Genomic DNA, 21,096 nt, shown 5'->3' with positions numbered 1-21,096 from the left:
TCTAGTACAATAAAAAGAAAGAAGAAAAAGGAAAAGCATCATTGATACATAAAAACGAATAAAACAAGTGACTCTCGAAGTTGCAAAACTGTGTGTTATTTCAGTTTAATAAAAAAAAATGAAATTTGCACACGCACAAAAAAGACTACTAATCAATGCACTTCACGGTTTAGCGAATCTAGCAAGTCAGTGCGTGAAAATGGGGAGATAATTTCCGCTAGATGGCAGTTCCTTGGCAACAACTGTTTACTTCCGCTTTTGCTGCGTTTGGAGAACAACACATTTGTTTGCATTTATTTTACTCTTACACCTTCTTACAGAAACCACCAAGATGTCAGACTTAGGATCAGATGAAATGGAAGATGAGCAGCACCCATATATTGGGGTTTGTACATTTCGAATTATGCAAAACTACCACTTGTCCATTAAATTAATGGAAATAGTAGTTTGTACGGATCTCCTGTACTTGTTGAAAATTTTATTCAAGTATTGTACACCAAATTTCTGGGATTCAATTTCTGACCCAATACTGTAAATGAAAAAAAAAAACCTAGCACAAAGTAAAGTTTGTTTGTGTGGTTTACATAACTTAACCTACAATTAGAAATAAGGAATAAAATATGTGTTTACGAATCTAAACATTTTGTTAATAACACGAACAGTGAAAATCTTTTTTTTTCAATTTTTTTTTGTAAAAACAGTGAGTGAGTGGAACCACCTTGACGATATTTATAAGACTATTTTACTTTTCTTTCAGGAGTATGAGGGAGGACGAAATGAAAATGATGAACGTCATGGATTTGGTAAAGCCACTCTGGCAAATCAAGACACATATGAAGGAATGTATGAAAAAGGAAAACGAAATGGACAGGGAACATACAGGTAACAGTCATATAATTTCTTTGGAAGTTTTTCCAGGTTAGGTATTGGTACATTTTCTTCAAACTTTTCTAAGATGTAGACACTGTAGAAGGTTTACACATTTTTAGTCATTTGTCTATTTTTTTAATGATTAAATGTGAAACCCTTGTTTTTTTTTTTGCTTTAATGTTGCTGTCTTTTATACATACATATAAGATTTAATATAATAGCAATTCTACTTATTTTAAATAAATTTTTGTAATAATACATTTTTTCATAATTAATTTACCTAGTAATACGTCTTATCGCTATATCCGGCTGTCAAAATCTGTCCCGCTTGAACTATTGAATGACGTCATACAACAATCACTTTTCCTTCGTGGCGTCAGATATTTTGTATAATGACATTAAAATTTTACAGGAACCTGTGTGATGTACATGTCCAGTAATGGCGGACAGATAGCAATATGGTGTATTGATTTCTTTCATAATTGATTTTTTTATAAATATAGTTGAAAAAAAAATCTACTTCATTGTTTTCCAGATTTAGAAATGGTGCAAGATATATTGGTGAATATGCACAGAATCAAAAACATGGCCAGGGAACATTTATTTATCCAGATGGTTCAAAATATGAAGGTAAACCAGAATTTTTATTTCTTTAGTCTCTGCTTAACTTAAGTACTAGTAAAACGGGAGACTTAGATTTTTCAAATAACATTGTCATGAATCATCAACACATTATTAGTTTTTGATAAGGTCAGTTAAAGTTGTACCACTAATGGTAACTCAATGCTATTTGGTGGGCAGTTTTATTAGCATTTGTACATTACACATCCATGAGGGATATGAAACTATTGTATTGTTGATGTTTGTGCTCAAAGACCAGAAATTTAGAAAGCTTACATACAAAACATTTCAGGGCCTTTTAAGTTTACGAGAAGAACAAACTTTTTTAAAATTTCATCTGAAGAAATTTTTATATGTGTTGTAATTTGTAATATATATTTCATCATATCATTTATAATTGTCATGCAGGAAACTGGGTCAAGGATCAAAGGTGTGGTTTTGGTAAATACACATACGTAAATGCTGATACGTACGAAGGAGAATGGCAAGATCATTTACGACATGGTCAAGGAACTTACACATATGCTCAAACAGGAACAAAATATGTTGGCCGATGGGTGAGAGGAAAGCGGGAAGGACATGGAGAGCTTATTCATGCAAATCATAAATATGTTGGAGTGTTTAAAGAAGACAAGGTAAACATACATTTTGTTTACCTGTTTTGGAGCTTGGATAAATGATTAGATTCAATAAATGTTTTTAAATTATGTGTGAAACATATAAAAACCATATTATATTTTATCATCTGACTTGTATTCATTAAAATCAGACAATGACTTTTTAATACACTTATTGGGTGAATTAATTGTCCCTATTACAGGTTTTGTGAATATTTTGAATTTTTCAGTCGCTACAAAATGTGTTTGTGTAGAACATACATCATTTTTCAATGAATATGAAAATTATAATTTTCACTGCTTGATTCTTCGTTCAGAAAACAGCATAATTAATAATCATTATTGAAATTTTAATGTCTTTCTGCTATAGCAATTTCACAAAGAAAATATTTTAAAAGTAAATTATATTTAATTAATAATCTTTTATTTTGAATTTTAGCCACTAGGAAAAGGAAAATATGTTTTTGATATTGGTTGTGAACAACATGGAGAATACATACACATTGAACAGGTAATTGCTACTGAGTTATCTCCCATTTAACCTACAATTGTCATCCATAAAAAATGGAAAAAAAATAATATCTCCACTTAGAGAAGTCCTGTAAAAAATATAAATGAATGAGTCCTTTAATTTGATACCTAGAAATATAAAAAGATATTGAACTACAGATAAAAGTACTTCATATTTTCAGGTTATAAAAATCAATCAATTTAAATTAGGTGTTGCTATGGTTTACACATGATTAATTTAACTATTTGACTACATGTATTTTGAAAAATTGTATACTGTACATGTGTATTTTTCATCTAAGAGTTTCAGTAAATAAACTAAAAATCAATTTACAATGTTGTTTTTTTTTTTCCAGGAGAAAGAAGACAAGGCAGCTGATGACGAGGAAGCATCACCTAATGTTACACCTAAATGGAATGCTGGTCAGGTGACAGCTATCCATCTACAGACAGAGGAGGAAGAGAGAGCCGAGGAAGAATCACAAGGTAATAACTTAGTAAACCAGACTTGGTTATTAAGTGTATACTAATTAAAGTCAAACAAAATAAATCATAAGCTTCTCGAACCAACTTCAACAAAATACTGATATTGAATTGGATTTTGTGGTTTTTATTTATAAATAAATATTTTCTTACACAATTGAGTAAAAGAAAGTTGACCTAGTTTTTAATAAAACAATTTTTTATTTGGAGTTTTATATGAAAGATTTATTAGACAGGTTATCTTTAGATGTGCTAAGTCTTGAGAAGCTTATTATTTAAATTTTGTTTTTTTACTAGATTTAATAACAAATAGTACTAGATAAAAATTACCTATTAATTTTAGTGATTATGAAACTTTCAATATTCAAACTAATGAAAGAGATTGATCAATAACTTTGTAATGCATGCAAAATTCATGAGGAGACATCTTTGTGAAAATTTCTATGAAAATTATTGATAAAAACACTGTCTTTGATGATATTGATATCTTAACAAAACACAAGATAATACATGTAGCCATAAAAATATTTTTGCACATGTACATGTTTATATAATATAATCTCTATGCTTACTAAAATTGAAAAAATATTTTCTTTTCAATAATCTTTATTGAAAATTTTATGAAATGATTGCATTAGATGTACATTGTTTGTAAATTACATAAATTAATGAGAAAATCTACCCAATGGTAACATTCAAAAATGTTAAGAAATCTACAGCATGTTTTTTGTTGTTGTCAACCTATAATGGCAAGCAATTTATGATATTCTCATTATTGAAAGGGAGATAATCACTTGTATTGTGAAATAACATTAACACTTATAATAATAATATCACTCACTTAATTGTCTGTATATATATATTGCACCTTTTTGTTCACAGCATCATAACAAACTTAGATCTTAAGGTAACATTTTCATTCTTTAAGATGAAAAAAAAGAACAGATAAAAGCATGGTTGATGTCTGCATGGCTTGTTGAAGTTGTTCCTGTTTATTTTGTTGTTATGTTTCAGAGTGTTCATTTAAAGCAGCTGTTTTGGTTAATTTCCAATAAGTGAAATCATTTTATTATCTTTTCTTTTTTCAAGTTTAAATCTCACGATTACGGTTTACCTGGGAAAATATGTACAAAAAAATTCACTATGAGCATGGTTATGGCAGAGAATGATCAAACCATTAGAATTATGCACCCTTTTTGCACATTATGACATTTTACTTTGGCCAGTTTTGACCTGATATTGTTTAATGATGAATTTGAATTTGTTCAGTTTGAGATGGTTTATTCTGAAAATTACTTGTCAAATCGACATTTTTAATAATCAATTATTTTAAAAAGTTTTTAAATCCTGTATGAATTTGGAACATTTATATTGGGTAAAAAAAGTTTATGTCCTCAGAAATTAGTTTCTTATAGTTGTTTGTTGTTCGTTACCATTATTTTTCCTTATGTTCCAGTTAATTCCTTTATTTACTCTACTATATCCTGCCCTATAACCTATTTTTGCTGTAATTTAAATCAGTTGGGATTTGTTTGGTAGTTCCAATTTACAGGGTTAACTTGGTAGATATCAGTCATACCACAAGTTTTGTCAACTGTTTTCTTTCAATTGCATGCTTATCAAGTGTTGATGCAGATCACAGTTTTCATGTTATTTGTATGAAACCCAATTTAAATTTTCCATTCTCCATCCCAAATGTACCTTCATTTTGTACCTTTTAATAGTTAAATAAATGTATTTTATTTAAAGTGTAAAAAACTTATGATAGTATTTTTAAGATGGAAAGAAGAATGAATTTACAAGACTTAAAAGATAAAAGAGAACTTTACCTTTTGTCTTTACTTCAGTCATTGAAAAATAAAAAATAAAATGTTTACTAAATGCCGAAATGGACATGTCTTGTTTATACATCAATGTTTTTTATTAATGTTAGCTAACCTTCTTATTTTTATATTAATTGAATATTTATATATAATTCAAAGTATTACATATTCAAATTTTTTAAAAGCCTACGTTAACTTAGCTGTTATTTGTTTTTTTGTAGGAGAACAACAATCTGAAGAACAACAGGGAGAACAACAAGGAGAACAACAAAGTGAACAACCATCAGAACAACAACAAGAACCAACAACAGAAAGTAAAGAAGAAAAGCCTGCAGAAGAACAACAGGAAGGACAAAACGAAGAAAAGGAAGCAGAACCTGAACAAACACAAGAGGAAGAAAAAACCGAAGAAACAACTCAGGAACAAGCCGATGAAGACTGATCTTTATCATTCCAATAGTATTCATTTAAATATTGACATTATTACTCATTTTGGTGAAAATGACAAAAATTTTGTACATGGAATGGACCAAGCATGCTCTTTACAAAGAAATGTGATAACAAATTGTTGTTCTCCTTAGGCATCTCAAGTATACTTTGTAAATTTATCATTGAATTTATTATATTATTTTATTAAGAATAAATGTTATACATCCATTACTTGAATGATGTTGTTGATGTTAAGCTAGAAGAAATGAAACTAGACAAAACCTGCCAGACAAACATGTACACTTTAAAATCATACACTAAATATAGTTAGCCTATTGCTTACTACACACTACACAGTATCTGAGAGACTGAGAAACAGTCTGATTATGAAATTTTACCAGAAAAATGAGCAATTGTCAAAAATTCTCTAGCAGACAACATTTGTTCACTGTGCAATTATAAAATACACAACATTTAGTTGGGTTATTGTTTTAGTACATGTATCTGAGAAATAGACCAATTACTCAACTTAACATAGATTAGTGAACTATGAAGCAGACAGACATGTGAATATTATAATCATATAACTCATAGCTGTAAGTATCTAGTTTTTGGACAAAACCATTGAAACTTAGCATAGATCATGCAAATCATACCATACACCATATATATGGTGGCCATTACTTATGGTATGTGTGAAATAGGCCAAACAGCAAAATTTTAACAATTAACCATTACAATAATTTCATACACCAAAATTATTTGACTTATTGTTTCTGGTATCTGAGATATAGACTTTTCTACATTGGCTAATGTATAGGTGGAGGGTTGAGATCTCAAAAAACATTGTTTAACCATTGCTGCATTTTTGCGCCTGTCCCAAGACTGGAGCCTCTGGCCTTTGTTAGTCATGTATGAATTTTAGTTTCTTGTGTATAATTTGGAGATTAGTATGACGTCCATTATCACTGAACTAGTATACATATTTGTTTAGCTGTAGGACGCCTCTGGGTGCGAGAGTTTCTCGCTGCATTGAAGACCCATTGGTGGCCTTCGGCTGTTGTCTGTTCTATGGTCGGGTTGTTGTCTCTTTAACACATTCCCCATTTCCATTATCAATTTTACTTGACCATGGATACAAAGGATAAATCCTGACAGACAGACATGTTCATCTTCTCATCAATCCTTACATCAATTACTGCTGATCTGTTGCTTATGGTATCTGAAAAACAGACCAGAGAGTTGTCTCATTGGCAATCATACCACATCTTCTTTTTTTATATAAACAAACCATTTTAAAAACTTAACATAGAGCATTTAACCATAAAAATTAAATCAAAGACAAAACCTGGCCAATTGGACATGTACACCGTACAATTATTCCATACACCAATTATAGTTGAAATATCACTTTTAGTATCTAAGATTTGGACTTGACCATGAAAACTCATAATTGAGACAAGAGTAATTCACAGAACAAATAAAAAGTACACATAGTAATTTTCTGTTTCCCATTCTGCAACTTTCTGGAATTTATGATTCATTTTTAGGGATTCTATACACCAACATGTAGGTTTGTGTCTGAGTTCCAAAACAAACATGGCAACTGAAAACTTTACCTTAACATTATTAGACCTTTTTGACAAAGGAGGAAACAGGTTTATGAGACACACACTGTGTACCTAAAAGCAAACATGGATACTTTTATTTCCAAACCCCTTGGTGGAAGCATCTGTAGGGGTGTTTTAGTGTTTGAGAATCGCTGGCCATTTCAAACCAAACAAATTATGTGCTGATTCTCCAACAAGAGCAACAACTGCTGAGATTGATAAGAGTTTTATGCACTGATATAGTGATAGTTCTTCTGACTTAATATTCCTTTACGAACTAGCCCATTTGAATTTCAGCTCAGTGCTTGGAATAGAACAAATTTATTTAATCATAGTGAAAAAATTCCACAATTGATGCTCCAGCCATGATGCATAAACCTTATAAAACAAGTTGTGGTAAGTCGTAAGATTACAGGAGACAACTATTCACCAGCAAATCATGTAAATGTAAGCAGCTATAGCTCACTGTACAGCCTTCAATGATGAGCAAGTAAAACACTGCATAACTAGTATTCAATGAAAACTGGTATCCATGGTTAACAGGTTCTCTTGTTTAAATTTTTTAGATTTTGTGATGTTGGGGACTTTTATTGGTCACTATGTGGTATGCTCATTTTTGAAAGCCGAACCATTAATTTTTCACGTCCTTGTATAATGTCCTTTTGACTTCTGGAAAGTTTGTCTCACTGGCATTCATACAACATATGCTATCCTTCACTTACAGCAGAGTAATTCAACCTTGATTTTCCTAATACAAATTGTCCACTGCATTTTGGATTTGTAAAACTGAATTTCAGGACAATTTTTATTTAGGAAAAACATATCGTGTACAGTGATCATCCCATCTGATCATCTCCCTTAGAATTGGTTTGATCAATCTTTGTTTTCTCCTTGAATAAATTAATCATAGATACCAGGATTAAACTTTGTATTTAAGCCAGATGCGGGTTTCGTCTACAAAAGACTCATCAGTGACGCTCGAAGAGCATTCAGGACCAAAATTCCTAAAAGTTTTGCCAAATACAGCTAGTGGTAGAAAAGCCTTTGTATTTCAAAAATTCAAAAGTTAATTTATAAATATGACCAGATCAATGATAATTCGTGTCAACAGAAGTGCTGACTGCTGGGCTGGTGAGACCCTCTGGGAATTAAAACTCCACCAGCAGTGGCATTGACCCAGTGGATTTTCTTGAGAATCCTCTTGCTAACATGATGCTACCCCCTCACAAAGAAATTGAGGTGTAAATATAGACATTCTACAATCTCTCTGTTGTAGGCACTTTTCTGCTTCATATTAATAAAAACATCACAATAATTTCTGAATTAACAGTTTACCGGATTATTTGGACTTTCATGCTTAGTTTGTGATAGGAAAGATCAGTTAAGCATGCCATATACAAAAAATGTGTAATTCTTTTTATTCAAATGATTTCTATCACTCATTTTATTTATATTTAAACAAAGTCATATGCTTATTATAACAAACAAATGCAATCAATTTTCATTATTTTCAAAATTGATTTAAGTAAACATTAGAGTACTGTCGAGTCATTATTTATTGTGGGACACCAGTTTTCATGGGTAATTGTAATATTAAATTGTTCAAAGAAGTACAAATTATGTATAGTATTGTATGCAGACTTTGGCAAAACTGACATGGAATAAAATATCCACAAATAGAATTGAATATATAGTATAGAATTGTGTGATTGAATACACAGTCTGAATCAAATAGAGATTCTATGCACACATTTCCCTTACATGGTTATTTTCTAATAATTTAATTTTGGATGTAACATGTCTTCTGATTGGCTGTCGTTATTTTGTTATCAGCCCATAGACATAATTTAGTCATGTGACCGTGACGTCATCAATGTTTTTTCATGGTTTTCTGTGGTTTAAAATGGAATTTAGAATTAAATTATAAGAAAATTCAAATGACTGTAATATTTTATCTGTCTATTCGAAATAACATAAAAAATGTGGTGCACACTGTTAAATAACCCGCTACGTGCGTTATTCAGTGTGCACCAAATGTTTTATGTTATTTCTTCATAGACAGAAAAATATTACAGTCATTCCTTAAATAATAATTACCTCTACAAATAAAATTTCTGCTCCTTAAAATTTTGATGGTATGTACCATTAAGACAAATCCTAATAACCCCTAAACTAGTATTTTTGAAATAGTTAGTTTTTCTTACCCTGTATCAAACTTATGAAATCATACTTCTAGCTATATATAGTGAGCCAGTCATTTTATTTAAAAAGTAGAATTTATTTATAAAAAAAAATTATTATAAAATATGCAGATATGATAAGTTTATTAAAATATACTTATGTTTGTATCCAGAATCATTAATGAATATTTTAGAATAACCAAGATACAAACATGGTTAATGCTAATGCATAAAAAAATCATATTCTACATCATACATGTATGTTTTTGGCATTAAAATACAATAGCTATTGCACAACCTGAGATCGTTAATTTAAAAAAAAATCAGCTGCTACAAAGTTTTTGCCTGAAAATCATACTAAAATTAATCTGATTCAGATGATTCTAAACTAGAATAACTCCTATATTTCTTGCGATGTTTTCTTTCTTTTGATCTCTCTTTATATATTTGACGAGAATCTGGACTACGGTCATCTCGACTATCTGATTCACTCTTTTCAAATTTTCTGTCTGACAACCTGTCCCTACTAAATTTTTCATCAGCTCTTAGTTCAGAGGAACCATTATTGTCGTATGCATCAGAATCTGATTTCCTTTTCTTTCTTTTAAAGTTCTGATGAGATTCTGATTCGGAAAATTCACTTCTACTACTTTCATGATATTTCTTATTATGTTTTTTATGGGAGTATTTGTTCACACTATGATGTTTTTTAGACTGCTTATGCTTGGTTCTCTTTGAATGGGACTCAGATTGATTGTCATATTTATCATTTTTTGAACTACGATTTTCTGAATGTTTTCTTTTTCTAGATGAATTGTCAGAATCTTTCAGTTTATTGCTTTGATTATCTGATTCACTATCACTGCTATAGTCTGACGCTTTTGTTTTTTTTCTTTTTGAATGCTTTTTATGTTTTTTACTTCTCTTATTCTTACTCTCTGATTCAGAGTCAGAAGTGTAGTGTTTTTTACTCTTTTTTCTCTTTTCTTTTCTCTTATGTTTCCCTTTCTTTTTCCTGAAAAAATAAAAATAAAATTTTGTAAACTTTGAAATCAAACATAAAAATATTTCAAAATTAGACAATTGAATTTATTTAAAAGCACATGGTCTACCAAATTCAAATTCATTTTGGAGACAAATGCATTTTGATAACGATTCATAAAATGATTTCAAACTTTACTCATTTCATTTACTGTAAATTCATAAATTATTTGGCGTTTTCCATTTGCCCTGATCTGCATTTCATTTGCGCCGATTTTTTCTTTCATTTGCACCGATTTTTTTTTTCATTTGCGCCGATTTTTTTACAGGTAAATTACAGGTGAATAGATATAAGAAGATGTGGTATGAGTGCCAATGAAACAACTCTCTAACAAAGTCATGTTATTTTTATAGACGTCTTCGGTTAGCCACTTGTACAAATGAAATGAATTTTCAATCATAACATGTATATATATAGCTGTTGTCCCCTGCTCACCACGGGGAGATGGAAGAAGGACCACAAGAAAATCTCCAGACTTTTTCCTTGAACGTACCCGTAGTTCATAGCCTCTGACTTTCGGTCATCTGCCACATGGTTATGCTCGTTTTGTGTTTTGATAATAGTCAGACTATCAGAATCCGTGGTGACTGGATTAACACGATTGTATGGTTCATTAGTAAGATATGTTTTAGGACACTGACCTTCCGATATGTATGATCGTCGCCGATTAAAGAATTGACTCCTCGGCTTAGTTTTATTGTACAATATGTCGATCATGTTACAACGAAGTTCCAGAACAATATGAATCAAAATTAACTAATTAAACATAAGTGAACAACATTTATAACCAGATTTTACCAATGGTATAGTACATGTACAAGTATTAACTTACCTGTAAATTTAGTTAGGAGCAAATATAAAATCGGCGCAAATGAAAAAATGAAATTGGCGCAAATGAAAGAATGAAAATTTCCAAAATCGGCGCAAATGTCATACGCCCAAATTATGGTGTGCATTTTTAATTGCGATTTTGGCATTTAAGAATAAAATGCAACTTAATTTTTGCAATACGAGAAAAATCCTGTTTAATTCATATAAAAATTTCAAAATCAGAGTTTAAGTTATTGCGATCATAACCCTGTTGCATTTTTGCAATAATAAAAACATCGGAATAATTTCTGAATTATATAAACTATTACATCTCCTTCTCATCAACCTTAAAATGATGAATCACACCAACTGATTTGAACCAGACCTTGTCTGACAAAGGAGTAGGTCCACTAAGACCCCTTTTCGACACCAAAATATAGCAGTTTTACAAAATTGTTAAAATGTAAACTTTAGTTTTTATTGGAAAGTTAAATGCTTCTGCTACATACATATGGGCTGTTTTTGACAATACAATGCACATATATCGGGTACTTGCATCATTAAGTCATGCTAAATTACTGAAATCTTCACAATTTTAGCATTTTAGTTAAATTTTTAGATAGTTTCCATCTAAAATGAAAGTGGCTGCATTTGTGTTCATTCTTAATATTGAAATGTAAGTTGTATTTGATGATAATAAATAACATATATATAAAGGTTGAGGATGAACACGGATGCAGCCACTTTCATTTGTGACAAAAACCATCTGAAAAGTGACATTTTTTTGCATACATGTATTTGATAGATTTTTCATATTTGAGCTTGAATCGGAGCGTATTTAATGACTAAAGCAGTTAAAATCTTTCACATAAACTAATTGAATCAAGTGAAATAGACACTTAAGTGTTTAAAAAGTGTCCAAAATCTTTCGTCAGATGAACCTGAAATTTGGGGCCAAATTCTGCCCTTACCGGACCTACTCCTTTGACATAAAAGAGCAGCATGTAAATTCTGTAAATTCTTGCCCCATTACTTTTTCTCTATTCATAGCAGTTTTCAAGATGATAGACAAAACTCATCATTTTACCCCTATGTTATATTTTTACCCATGACAGCCTTTTTGGTGGTTTGCAGGGAAGGTCAACGGACACATTTTTTATACTTTGGTAATATTTGGCCCATTAGTTTTGATTTTGGTAAAAGTTTAAGATGATGAAAAATGTATGCGGAGTGATGAGAAAAGCTCATTTGTTTTTTCAGCCAGGTGAGCCAAAAAAGGATTTATAATGAAGGGACTCAATCTTACGTTTTCTTTGGTTTCCTGTGTCTTTCTTCTTCCTCAGATCTGTCACTGTCAAAATGTTTAGGATACATTTCTTTAAAACCACTATGACCCCATCTGAAATAATATATACAATAACTACACTTTTGTCATTCTTAAATTATTAACTATTCATATACAAAATTTTCCCATTGTTCTTACCACATAAATACTTAAAGCAGGGAAGTCATGGAACTCTTTTCACAAAAAAAATATTACTGAAATGTTCATGAGTGGCTACATTTTGATTTTGCAGTTTTAAGAACGTCATATTTTAATCAATCAAAGATAAAAAGAATAGAGAAAATATTACATTAAATACAAATCAGAGATTACATAAAAAATTAATTTAATAAAATGTTCAAAATTTCATTACTAACTCCACCATAAAGTCAATAATGGGAGATAACTCTAACCATATTTGCTGGATAAAAGATGGAACAGTGAATGAGAACTTCTTTATTAGTACAAATTATTTGCTGTTTGCATTATTCTCTACTCTCTTTCAGTGACATTCATTATTTTTGTTTACAGTTCTATGATTTAGCATTGTGAAAATATGGCTAAAGGTGAGAAGCAAATTGAAATACAAAGAAACTTGTTTACACCATGAAAAATTGTGAAGTATTCTGTGGAACCATGTTTCTAGCCTGCTATTGATATTGTCAGAAAAATATAGTAATACAAATAATTGTTAATTGCCAAAAAGTAAGTTCATATATCAGTAGAAATGATATATTGAATTTTTTTTTAATTAAGAATAGAATTTTTTGGGGTTAGATAATAATCTTGATAAAGCTTCTATCCAAGTTTCAAAACATTCAATTAGGGTTCAACAAATTATTAATGTCTTGAAAGCGATATCCAGGAATGTGAATATTAACTGCAAAAAATACTGACTCCATTAATTAGTAATTTGAATACTGAAAACTGAAAAAGAATGTTTTCAAATTTTTGATTCAGGCATTATCTCTTTATCACAAAAAGCCCCTTCCAAAATTATATATACCCCGGTAGCTTTAAGAGTTATGACAAATTTTTATAGTTAAAAAAACTTCTACTCAGACTGCATCAATATGTTAACTGCATAAAACTAAGTCAATGTATCAAAATCTTAAAAAATACCCCCAAAATATCGTCAAAATTTTGACTCACCATTTCTTAACTATAAGTAAGCTTCTTCCAAATTTTTATAATATTTTATGAAGATTAGATTTACGTAAAGTTATTGGTGAAGTCTAAAAATCAAAGAGCTGAAAGCTCTGAAGAAAAATGACGCCACTGTCTCTAATATTGGGATAGTTTTTATGCAAGTCTTGATTTTCACATACCGTAATTAGTTTAACAATGCAACATGTCTCGTAAGCAAATAATTGATATTCGTATATGTGTGTGTGTGAAGTGAAGGTGCCAACTGGCTGGGTTTTTTTTTAAGACAAATGAATAGGTCAAGACTACCTGAATTGTACAAATAAATACCGTAGAAAGGCTTCTATATTTCTCACTGGTACATAGGCTGAATCCGGGTCCGTTCGCGCCCATTCACGTTTGCGCCAACTCATGTTCGCCCCCTTTCACTTTCACACCCTACATGTTCGTAACTAATCTTAATTGGTTTTGTGTTTAATAACTCTGTAAGCAAGTGTTTTCTTATAAGTATAATTGTTGTCATTGTCTCAAAATAAAGTGAGACAGCATTTTTTTTTTGTGTTGAATAAATCTTAATCATGTTTTGGATAGCGTATTGTTAAAGATAATAATAATCCTTTCTAAATAAAGTGGTATTTTGTCAACGTTTTATTTAGCGTTGAATAACTCTTAATCATGTTTTGGTCAGTGTATTGCTATACTTTGTTTCATTGACCTCTTTCATAATGAAGTGAGATTCTGACTAATTTTTTTTCTGTGTGTTTAATTTTATCATGTTTTGGTTATAATAGTGGATTGCTATATTTTGGTTCCTATATTTTATTGTTTCAGATCAAAGGGCTTAAAAACAATTATCTTTTGTGTTTTCCTTTAAAATCTTCAATGTTTTACTCATACCAAGCTATAAATACATTCAGTATTTACACCAAAGCAATTTAAAACAACAATCATGATTATCCAATTATTCAACTTGAATTTGAATTAAAATTGGGCGCGAATGAGTAGAGTGCGAACGGACCTTGGGTGTGAACGTGCGAGGTGTGAAAGTGTATTGGGCGCAAACAGACCTGATACCACATAGTCTGAACCCCCTTCTCCCACAAAATATGAAGTAAATTAAAAACAAATTGTTCAGAGAACAATTGAAGTCTTTCCACTAGAAAAGATCTATTTTTATATTGAAATATGAAAAATCAGTTTAAAATGTTAGTTTCTTATGGCTTTATGACGTCCTATTAACCTATGACCTTGACCTCAATTTCAAGGTCACAAACCATGGACCTTGAATCAAAATATCCTAGGTCTTTAATATGTTTGGTTAATGAGTACTACCACTTGACGCGTAATTTTAAATGTAAGATGGACAAAAACTCCCTTTTATTGTATGCGCAGCCTTTCAACCAAAATATACAAGTAAGGACATGTAAAATTATTTGTCAAAATGTCATAAGGTATTTGAAAAGAAGTGAAAATAAGCCAAAATCAAAATTTATAATATGACCTTGACCTTTGACATCGACCTCATTTTCATTTTAAGTACCAATGACCTCATGAAGACCCTAGGTCTCTATCAGTTATGGTTTACCAGTTGAAAATGCATATCGCTTGAATCAAATGAAAAAGGGGGAATAACTCTCATATGGAGTCCCCATAGAGCTATGGTTCAAACGAATATTCTTATCCTTAATATGTAACGAGCAATTTGGTAAAATAAAATCTTTTACGGTTACGAAGGAGAGGTGGCCACAAGAAAAACAGTGTTTGGGGAGATAACTCTTACAACGTAATGTATTTTGTTATAATTACATTTGATATATGTTTCATTATAATACTTTATTCTGATTGGCTAACTGCACATCACATGTTATTCCTCAAGCAATTGCATCACTCAATAAAACTTTTCATTCATGATAACACGTAGTCCCACAATAAAGTGCACAGATGAATTGAATAAAAAAGTTATAAATTCGTGTTTTCATGATCCTAGCTAAAAAATGTAATTATAAGTATTGAATGTTTCTTTTTGTAACCTCATAGGGTTGCAAAAGCATTGACCGTTTGCACATTTTTAGAATGAAGCGCTTACGCTTACGCGCTTCATACAAAAAGTACTTCGGTCAACGCTTTTACACCTCAATGAATTTACAAAAAGTACTTCGGTCAACGCTTTTACACCTCAATGAATTTACAAAAAAAAAGCATTCAATACTTAAATGCAGTTGTAAATTTTTAAAGCAAAAAGAGTTAATACTAACTTTCACTTTTTTGGATGTTCATGTACATTTTGTATGTATTTATTTTTCTCAACTACATGAATTTTTTGGTGTATTTTTAATGATATATATGAGTAGTCAAAATAATTATTACGTCTGGCAAGGCTTTTTAAATTTTATTCTGGGACACCTTCCTATGACCACAAGGCTATGTTAATTTTTTTCTGGGACGCCTTCTTAGGAAGCCTTCCTACGAACGTCTTAGGAAGGCGTCCCAGAAAAAAATAAAATAGCCTTGTCAGACGTCATTATTATTTGGACTTATACATGAGATATTGGATATTTTTATGCATTATTTAACCAGTTGAGTCTTTTACAGGATTGTTTGTTTAATGCTGTTTAAACATTACTGAGAAAAAAAAACCCACCTTAAATTTGCTAATTATTTGGCATGAAAGTTTGATTTATTGAAAGGGACTCATAGTTTTCCATTTAATTTTAATAATTGTCTAATGGTTAAAACAATAGCTTCGTTGTTTACTTTTATACACAACATCATATTCACTTTGGTTTCGTTGTTTACCTAATATTCACTATGTACTTGGTAACAGTTATTAATTAATTGAATAGAAAATATTATAATAAATATTATTGGAAGCCGAATTGACGTCAAATAGGTGCCGATTTGACTAGATGCCAATTTATCCAGGTGCCGACTTGACTTGTACGTTTCAATTCCTCTGCGATCGTTTGCGGTATTTTCTTGAGAAAACCTATTTTCCATCATCAAAGAGAAGAAGAAACTGCTTGAAATGATTCCCGAACGCTTCGTGATTGTTAAAATAAGTTTAATTCACTCAAAAAACAATTTTAAAACTTGCGATGTTTAATTCTGTATTCTGTTTAAACAGGAAGTTTCAAAAGCACGTGTAAAAGAAGAAATTAACCGGTGAGAGTGGAAATCCGTATATAACATATATCACTATAGTACGACTTTTAAAGCAAAACAGTTTCATCCTTTTGTAAAACAGTCTTTAATATACCTATCACATTAATGTTTGAAGGGTCTTAAGCTTATTCAAACCATATAAGTCGGTATGAAACACCAAAACGGAATGATAATAACCGATTACGTTTTGTAGTTTACAAAATTCTGGACTGGTTCCTGTCAAACTACAACACTTTGTTCGACTGTAATGGAATACAAACAGAAACCAGTTAGTTTGTAAACTGGTTCCTGGCTGATTACTACACAATGCTCATGCATAATGATAAGGAACACAAGCACATTCCAGTTTGTATTGAAATTAGTAAATACGAAACCAAGCGCGGTAGGCAGAGAAATCAGGTCGGCAGTTATGGAACAATGACTGCGTCATTTTCCAAAAACTTAAACCCCACACTTTATCTTTGGAAATGTTTTAACTGCACGTGCCAAGAAAATACATGGAAGTCCATTTATATTCTACTTGTTAGTACTGTACACTATGTGAATAAAATGCTTCACTGAGTGCAGCCTGAAACAACCGCAGAAGTTAACGTTTAACCCTAAGCCGATGGGGCAAATTTTGATACGATATTCGAGCTTGATACTGACTGAATTTTGATGTGATCAAATTTTTGACATAAAATAGGTTTCTGACACAAAATAAATATGGTCAGATTTTTTAGATTTTGCAAATTTATATAGCAATACTGTGCAACGTTTGAGCAATACTGTGCAATTGAAGATTTCTTCTTGAAACTTTTCAAACTAGATGAGTCAAAGCGACACGAATGGCCCCATCTCAAAAATTTGGAAAATCTGCAATTTCAATAACACATGTGGACACAAACAGGATGGTAGTCCAACATATCAACAAGAGGCTGTCACAACGACAGCAAACCAGATTTATTAACATTTATTTGTGTCCTGGTAATATCACAAGAACCATTACTGATGAATGTGAAAGTGAAAATCGTCAATATCAAATTTGACCTCCATTTTGTCATCAGTATCAACATATTAAAATTTGAAAAGCTTAGATTGAATGGTTCATGAGTAAATGCAACAACGTGAATGGAAACGCCATTTTACGATCTTTCAAGAACCATAACTCCTGAACGGTAAAAGTCAAAATCGTCATTATTGAACTTGTCCTCTATTTTGTCATCAGTAACAACATATAAAAAATTTCAAAAGCTTTGGTTGAATGGTTCATGAGAAAATGCACGGACATGACTGGAAACACCATTTTTCAATCTTTCAAGAACCATAACTCCTGAACGGTAAAAGTCAAAATCGTCATTATTGAACTTGACCTCCATTTTGTCATCAGTAACAACATATTAAAATTTGGGAAGCATTTGTAGAACAGTTCATGCGTAAATTCACGGACATGACTGGAAACTCCGTTTTTCAATCTTTCAAGAACCATTACTCCTGAACGGTAAAAGTCAAACTCGCCATTATTGAACTTGACCTTCATTTAGTTGTCAGTAACAACATATTAAAATTTTAAAAGCTTTGGTTGAACGGTTCCTGAGTTAATGCACGGACACGACTGGAAACTCCATTTTTCAATCTTTCAAGAACCATAAACTCCTGAACGGTAAAAGTCAAACTCGCCATTATTGAACTTGACCTTCATTTAGTTGTCAGTAACAACATATTAAAATTTTAAAAGCTTTGGTTGAACGGTTCCTGAGTTAATGCACGGACACGACTGGAAACTCCATTTTTCAATCTTTCAAGAACCATAAACTCCTGAACGGTAAAAGTCAAACTGGCCATTATTGAACTTGACCTTCATTTAGTTGTCAGTAACAACATATTTAAATTTTAAAAGCTTTGGTTGAACGGTTCATGAGTTAATGCACGGACAACATTTGATTGCCGCCTGCCCAACCGACCGCCCGCCGTACATCCCCAAATCAATAACCGACATTTTTGTCACAAAAATCCGGTTAAAAATCAGCTCAACATCTGGAGGCGTATACAAAAAAAAGTCTGCATAACTGTGATTGTCAACAATATTCACAAGTTTTAAACCCTTCCTTTTGGCAAAAATTAGCTAGGCCGAACGAAACTTAAACTTGATTTGAAACTCATCATGAGTAACTCACATACCAAAATTCAGCCCAATATCTGAAAGTGTTAAGAAGAAAAGTCTGTATAACTGTGATTTTCAACAATTTATCAAAGTCGATAGCCCATAATTTTGTCAAAAATTAGCCGAGCAGAACAAAACATAAACTTGATATGTAACTCATCATGGTTAACTCACAAACCAAAAATCAGCTCAATATCTGGAAGAGTTTAGAAAAAAAGTCCGTATGACTGTAATTTTCGACAATTTATCAAAGTTCAAAGCCCGTAATTTCAGCAAAAATTAGCAGAGTGAAACAAAACATAAACTTGATCTGTAACTCATCATGGTTAACACACATACCAAAAATCAGCCCAATATCTGAAGGTGTTTAGATAAAAACTCTGTATAATGGTTTGTTGCGGAATGACGGAATGACTGAATTTCGGAATTACGGAATTACAGAATTTCGGACAAGGGTAAAACTATATGGCACCGACAACTTCGTTGCAGGGCCATACAAATTTTGAAAAAATGTGAAGTTATTGTCCAGAAACCCATGTGTCTTAGGAAGACGTCATCATACCATGATACAATCTCAAAGTCTTTTTTGCAGTTGTATAAAAATTAAAGGGAAAATTCGCAAAAAAAATATTTTTTGATATTATGTTCATGCTACATAAATAAGCATATTTTCAAAATATTAAAGGTTTATTCGTATAGATGAGTGAGTTATTCGATTTTTAAATCAGACAAACAATTCTCGACAAATCGCCATCTTGACCGGATTTCGATACTAATAACCACGTGACATCTAATTACCAAAAAGTTCTAGTTCATGGCATGACATGTCCGTTAATTAATCAGTGTAAAAATGACTTGTCAAGCGTATGGATGTTCTACTAGACCGAGTAATGGAAAAAGCCTACATAGTTTCCCCGACCCAGTGAAAAAGAAAGAATTGTGCCAGACTTGGATCTACAACCTAAACTTACAAGAAGCAAGCTTTACAAGTACCAAGAACAAGGTTGTGTGTGAGGACCATTTTGAAACATCTTGTTTCGAAGGAAATATGATGGTAATTATAACTTTTTTCTTGGAACATGTACTTATATCTAAAGTTATTTTATAGATAGTTATTGCTTCTCTGTTGTATGTCTTATTAATTTGTAAAGCTTTTTTGCCGGTTCATGTTCAAGTGATCTCAAGTGCATTAGTATAGAATAATTCCGACTTAGATTATTAAAATAAAAAGTATGAGAAGCAGACAATTTCATAAAGTCAAGTATTGCTAAGATTGATCAGAATATTTAAAAAAAAATTACAAGAAATATTCAGCGTGCGATACCTTATATATACATTTTGTATACATAGTCCGGTTTAGAGCTGTAAATGACAGATGATCGTAAATCGGTTTTGGCTCTTGTTTATTTAAAATTATATTTTCGTTCTGAGATATAGTATCCAAGTAATATTAAAAGTTTAGACTTTAACAATGTAAAGTAGTATCAATATTGGAAAGTCCGCGGATACTTATTTTGGATAAATTATAAACTAGATTTATGCTCTCATTTAGATTTTTAAATTTAGTAAATTTGAGATGCTTTTCCGATTATTTTTTTTAAATGTTTTTTTGGGTTTATCCCCTAACTTGACCAATTTTTAAAAATTAAAAAATTTAAGGTAATTTGCATGGCTTTATTATTGCCAGGGTAGTGTCAATGTGACACATGCGGGTATTCTAACGGTCGACTTCCTGGCCGGTTTGTGTTAATTTAATACACAATGAATAAGGTACATGAATCACGTGTATGATCGCAGGTGAACCAGGTGTGCACAGGTGAAATTTATGAAATATGCCATACCAATAAACTGTCCATGATATACATCCTGTATTCAGCTATGTGTAACGATTCTGATAGTTGTATATAACATATTTGTATAAAGGGATAACACATTAATCAAAGTTGTTTCCCGCGGTGCCACATTTGAAGTTCAGACTTCTTTAAGCTTATTCCCCCCCCCCCCCCCTTCAAAATACGAATATAACATCCACCAGTCTCAATTACAGACTATCTTGTTCAGATTGTGCTATCTAGAAATTCGGAAAATTTGGAAATAGATAAACATACATGTATGACGTGCAGGATAGAAACCCCAAAACCCCAAACTCCATGACCCGTAAAATGCAGGACAGAAAGTCACAGTCACACGGCAGGACAAAAAAGTCATAATAAAGTTTTGAGATTATTTTTCGTTGACCAAGAACACACTAAAAAAAAAACTGAAAAATTTATTTAAAAAGCAACTTTTAAATTGATTTTTTTGCAATAAATATTAACAATGTCAA

The 21,096-nt window shown here is 31.3% G+C and overlaps 3 protein-coding genes across 4 annotated transcripts in view; 2 read left to right on the top strand and 1 right to left on the bottom strand.

Moving 5' to 3' along the window:
* Nucleotides 1–229: 229 nt before the first annotated feature.
* LOC143079574 (radial spoke head 1 homolog) lies at nucleotides 230–5,584 on the top strand. The gene is made up of 7 exons (XM_076254986.1): nucleotides 230–385; nucleotides 758–882; nucleotides 1,406–1,500; nucleotides 1,900–2,126; nucleotides 2,548–2,619; nucleotides 2,975–3,104; nucleotides 5,146–5,584. The coding sequence occupies exons 1-7, from the start codon at nucleotides 332–334 to the stop codon at nucleotides 5,364–5,366; spliced, it is 924 nt and encodes a 307-aa protein (XP_076111101.1). The 5' UTR covers nucleotides 230–331; the 3' UTR covers nucleotides 5,367–5,584.
* A 3,878-nt stretch (nucleotides 5,585–9,462) lies between these two features.
* Nucleotides 9,463–21,096, bottom strand: part of LOC143079573 (uncharacterized) — a 24,337-nt gene continuing 12,703 nt past the window's right edge. For both annotated transcript variants that reach the window (XM_076254984.1, XM_076254985.1), the window contains exons 4-5: nucleotides 12,302–12,394; nucleotides 9,463–10,158 (exon numbers count right to left, since the gene is read on the bottom strand). In XM_076254984.1, the coding sequence (XP_076111099.1) occupies nucleotides 9,507–10,158; nucleotides 12,302–12,394 (745 nt within the window). In that variant the 3' untranslated portion in view covers nucleotides 9,463–9,506. The remainder of the gene's footprint in view (nucleotides 10,159–12,301; nucleotides 12,395–21,096) is intronic.
* Nucleotides 19,409–21,096, top strand: part of LOC143079571 (uncharacterized) — an 8,316-nt gene continuing 6,628 nt past the window's right edge. The window contains exon 1 of the mRNA XM_076254980.1: nucleotides 19,409–19,824. Within this exon, the coding sequence (XP_076111095.1) occupies nucleotides 19,621–19,824 (204 nt within the window). The 5' untranslated portion in view covers nucleotides 19,409–19,620. The remainder of the gene's footprint in view (nucleotides 19,825–21,096) is intronic.

The sequence above is a fragment of the Mytilus galloprovincialis genome, chromosome 6 (genome assembly GCF_965363235.1).
Source record: "Mytilus galloprovincialis chromosome 6, xbMytGall1.hap1.1, whole genome shotgun sequence".
Classification (NCBI taxonomy): domain Eukaryota; kingdom Metazoa; phylum Mollusca; class Bivalvia; order Mytilida; family Mytilidae; genus Mytilus; species Mytilus galloprovincialis.
Note: the sequence above shows the minus strand (reverse complement) of the source record. Positions and strands in the feature narration are given on the sequence as shown.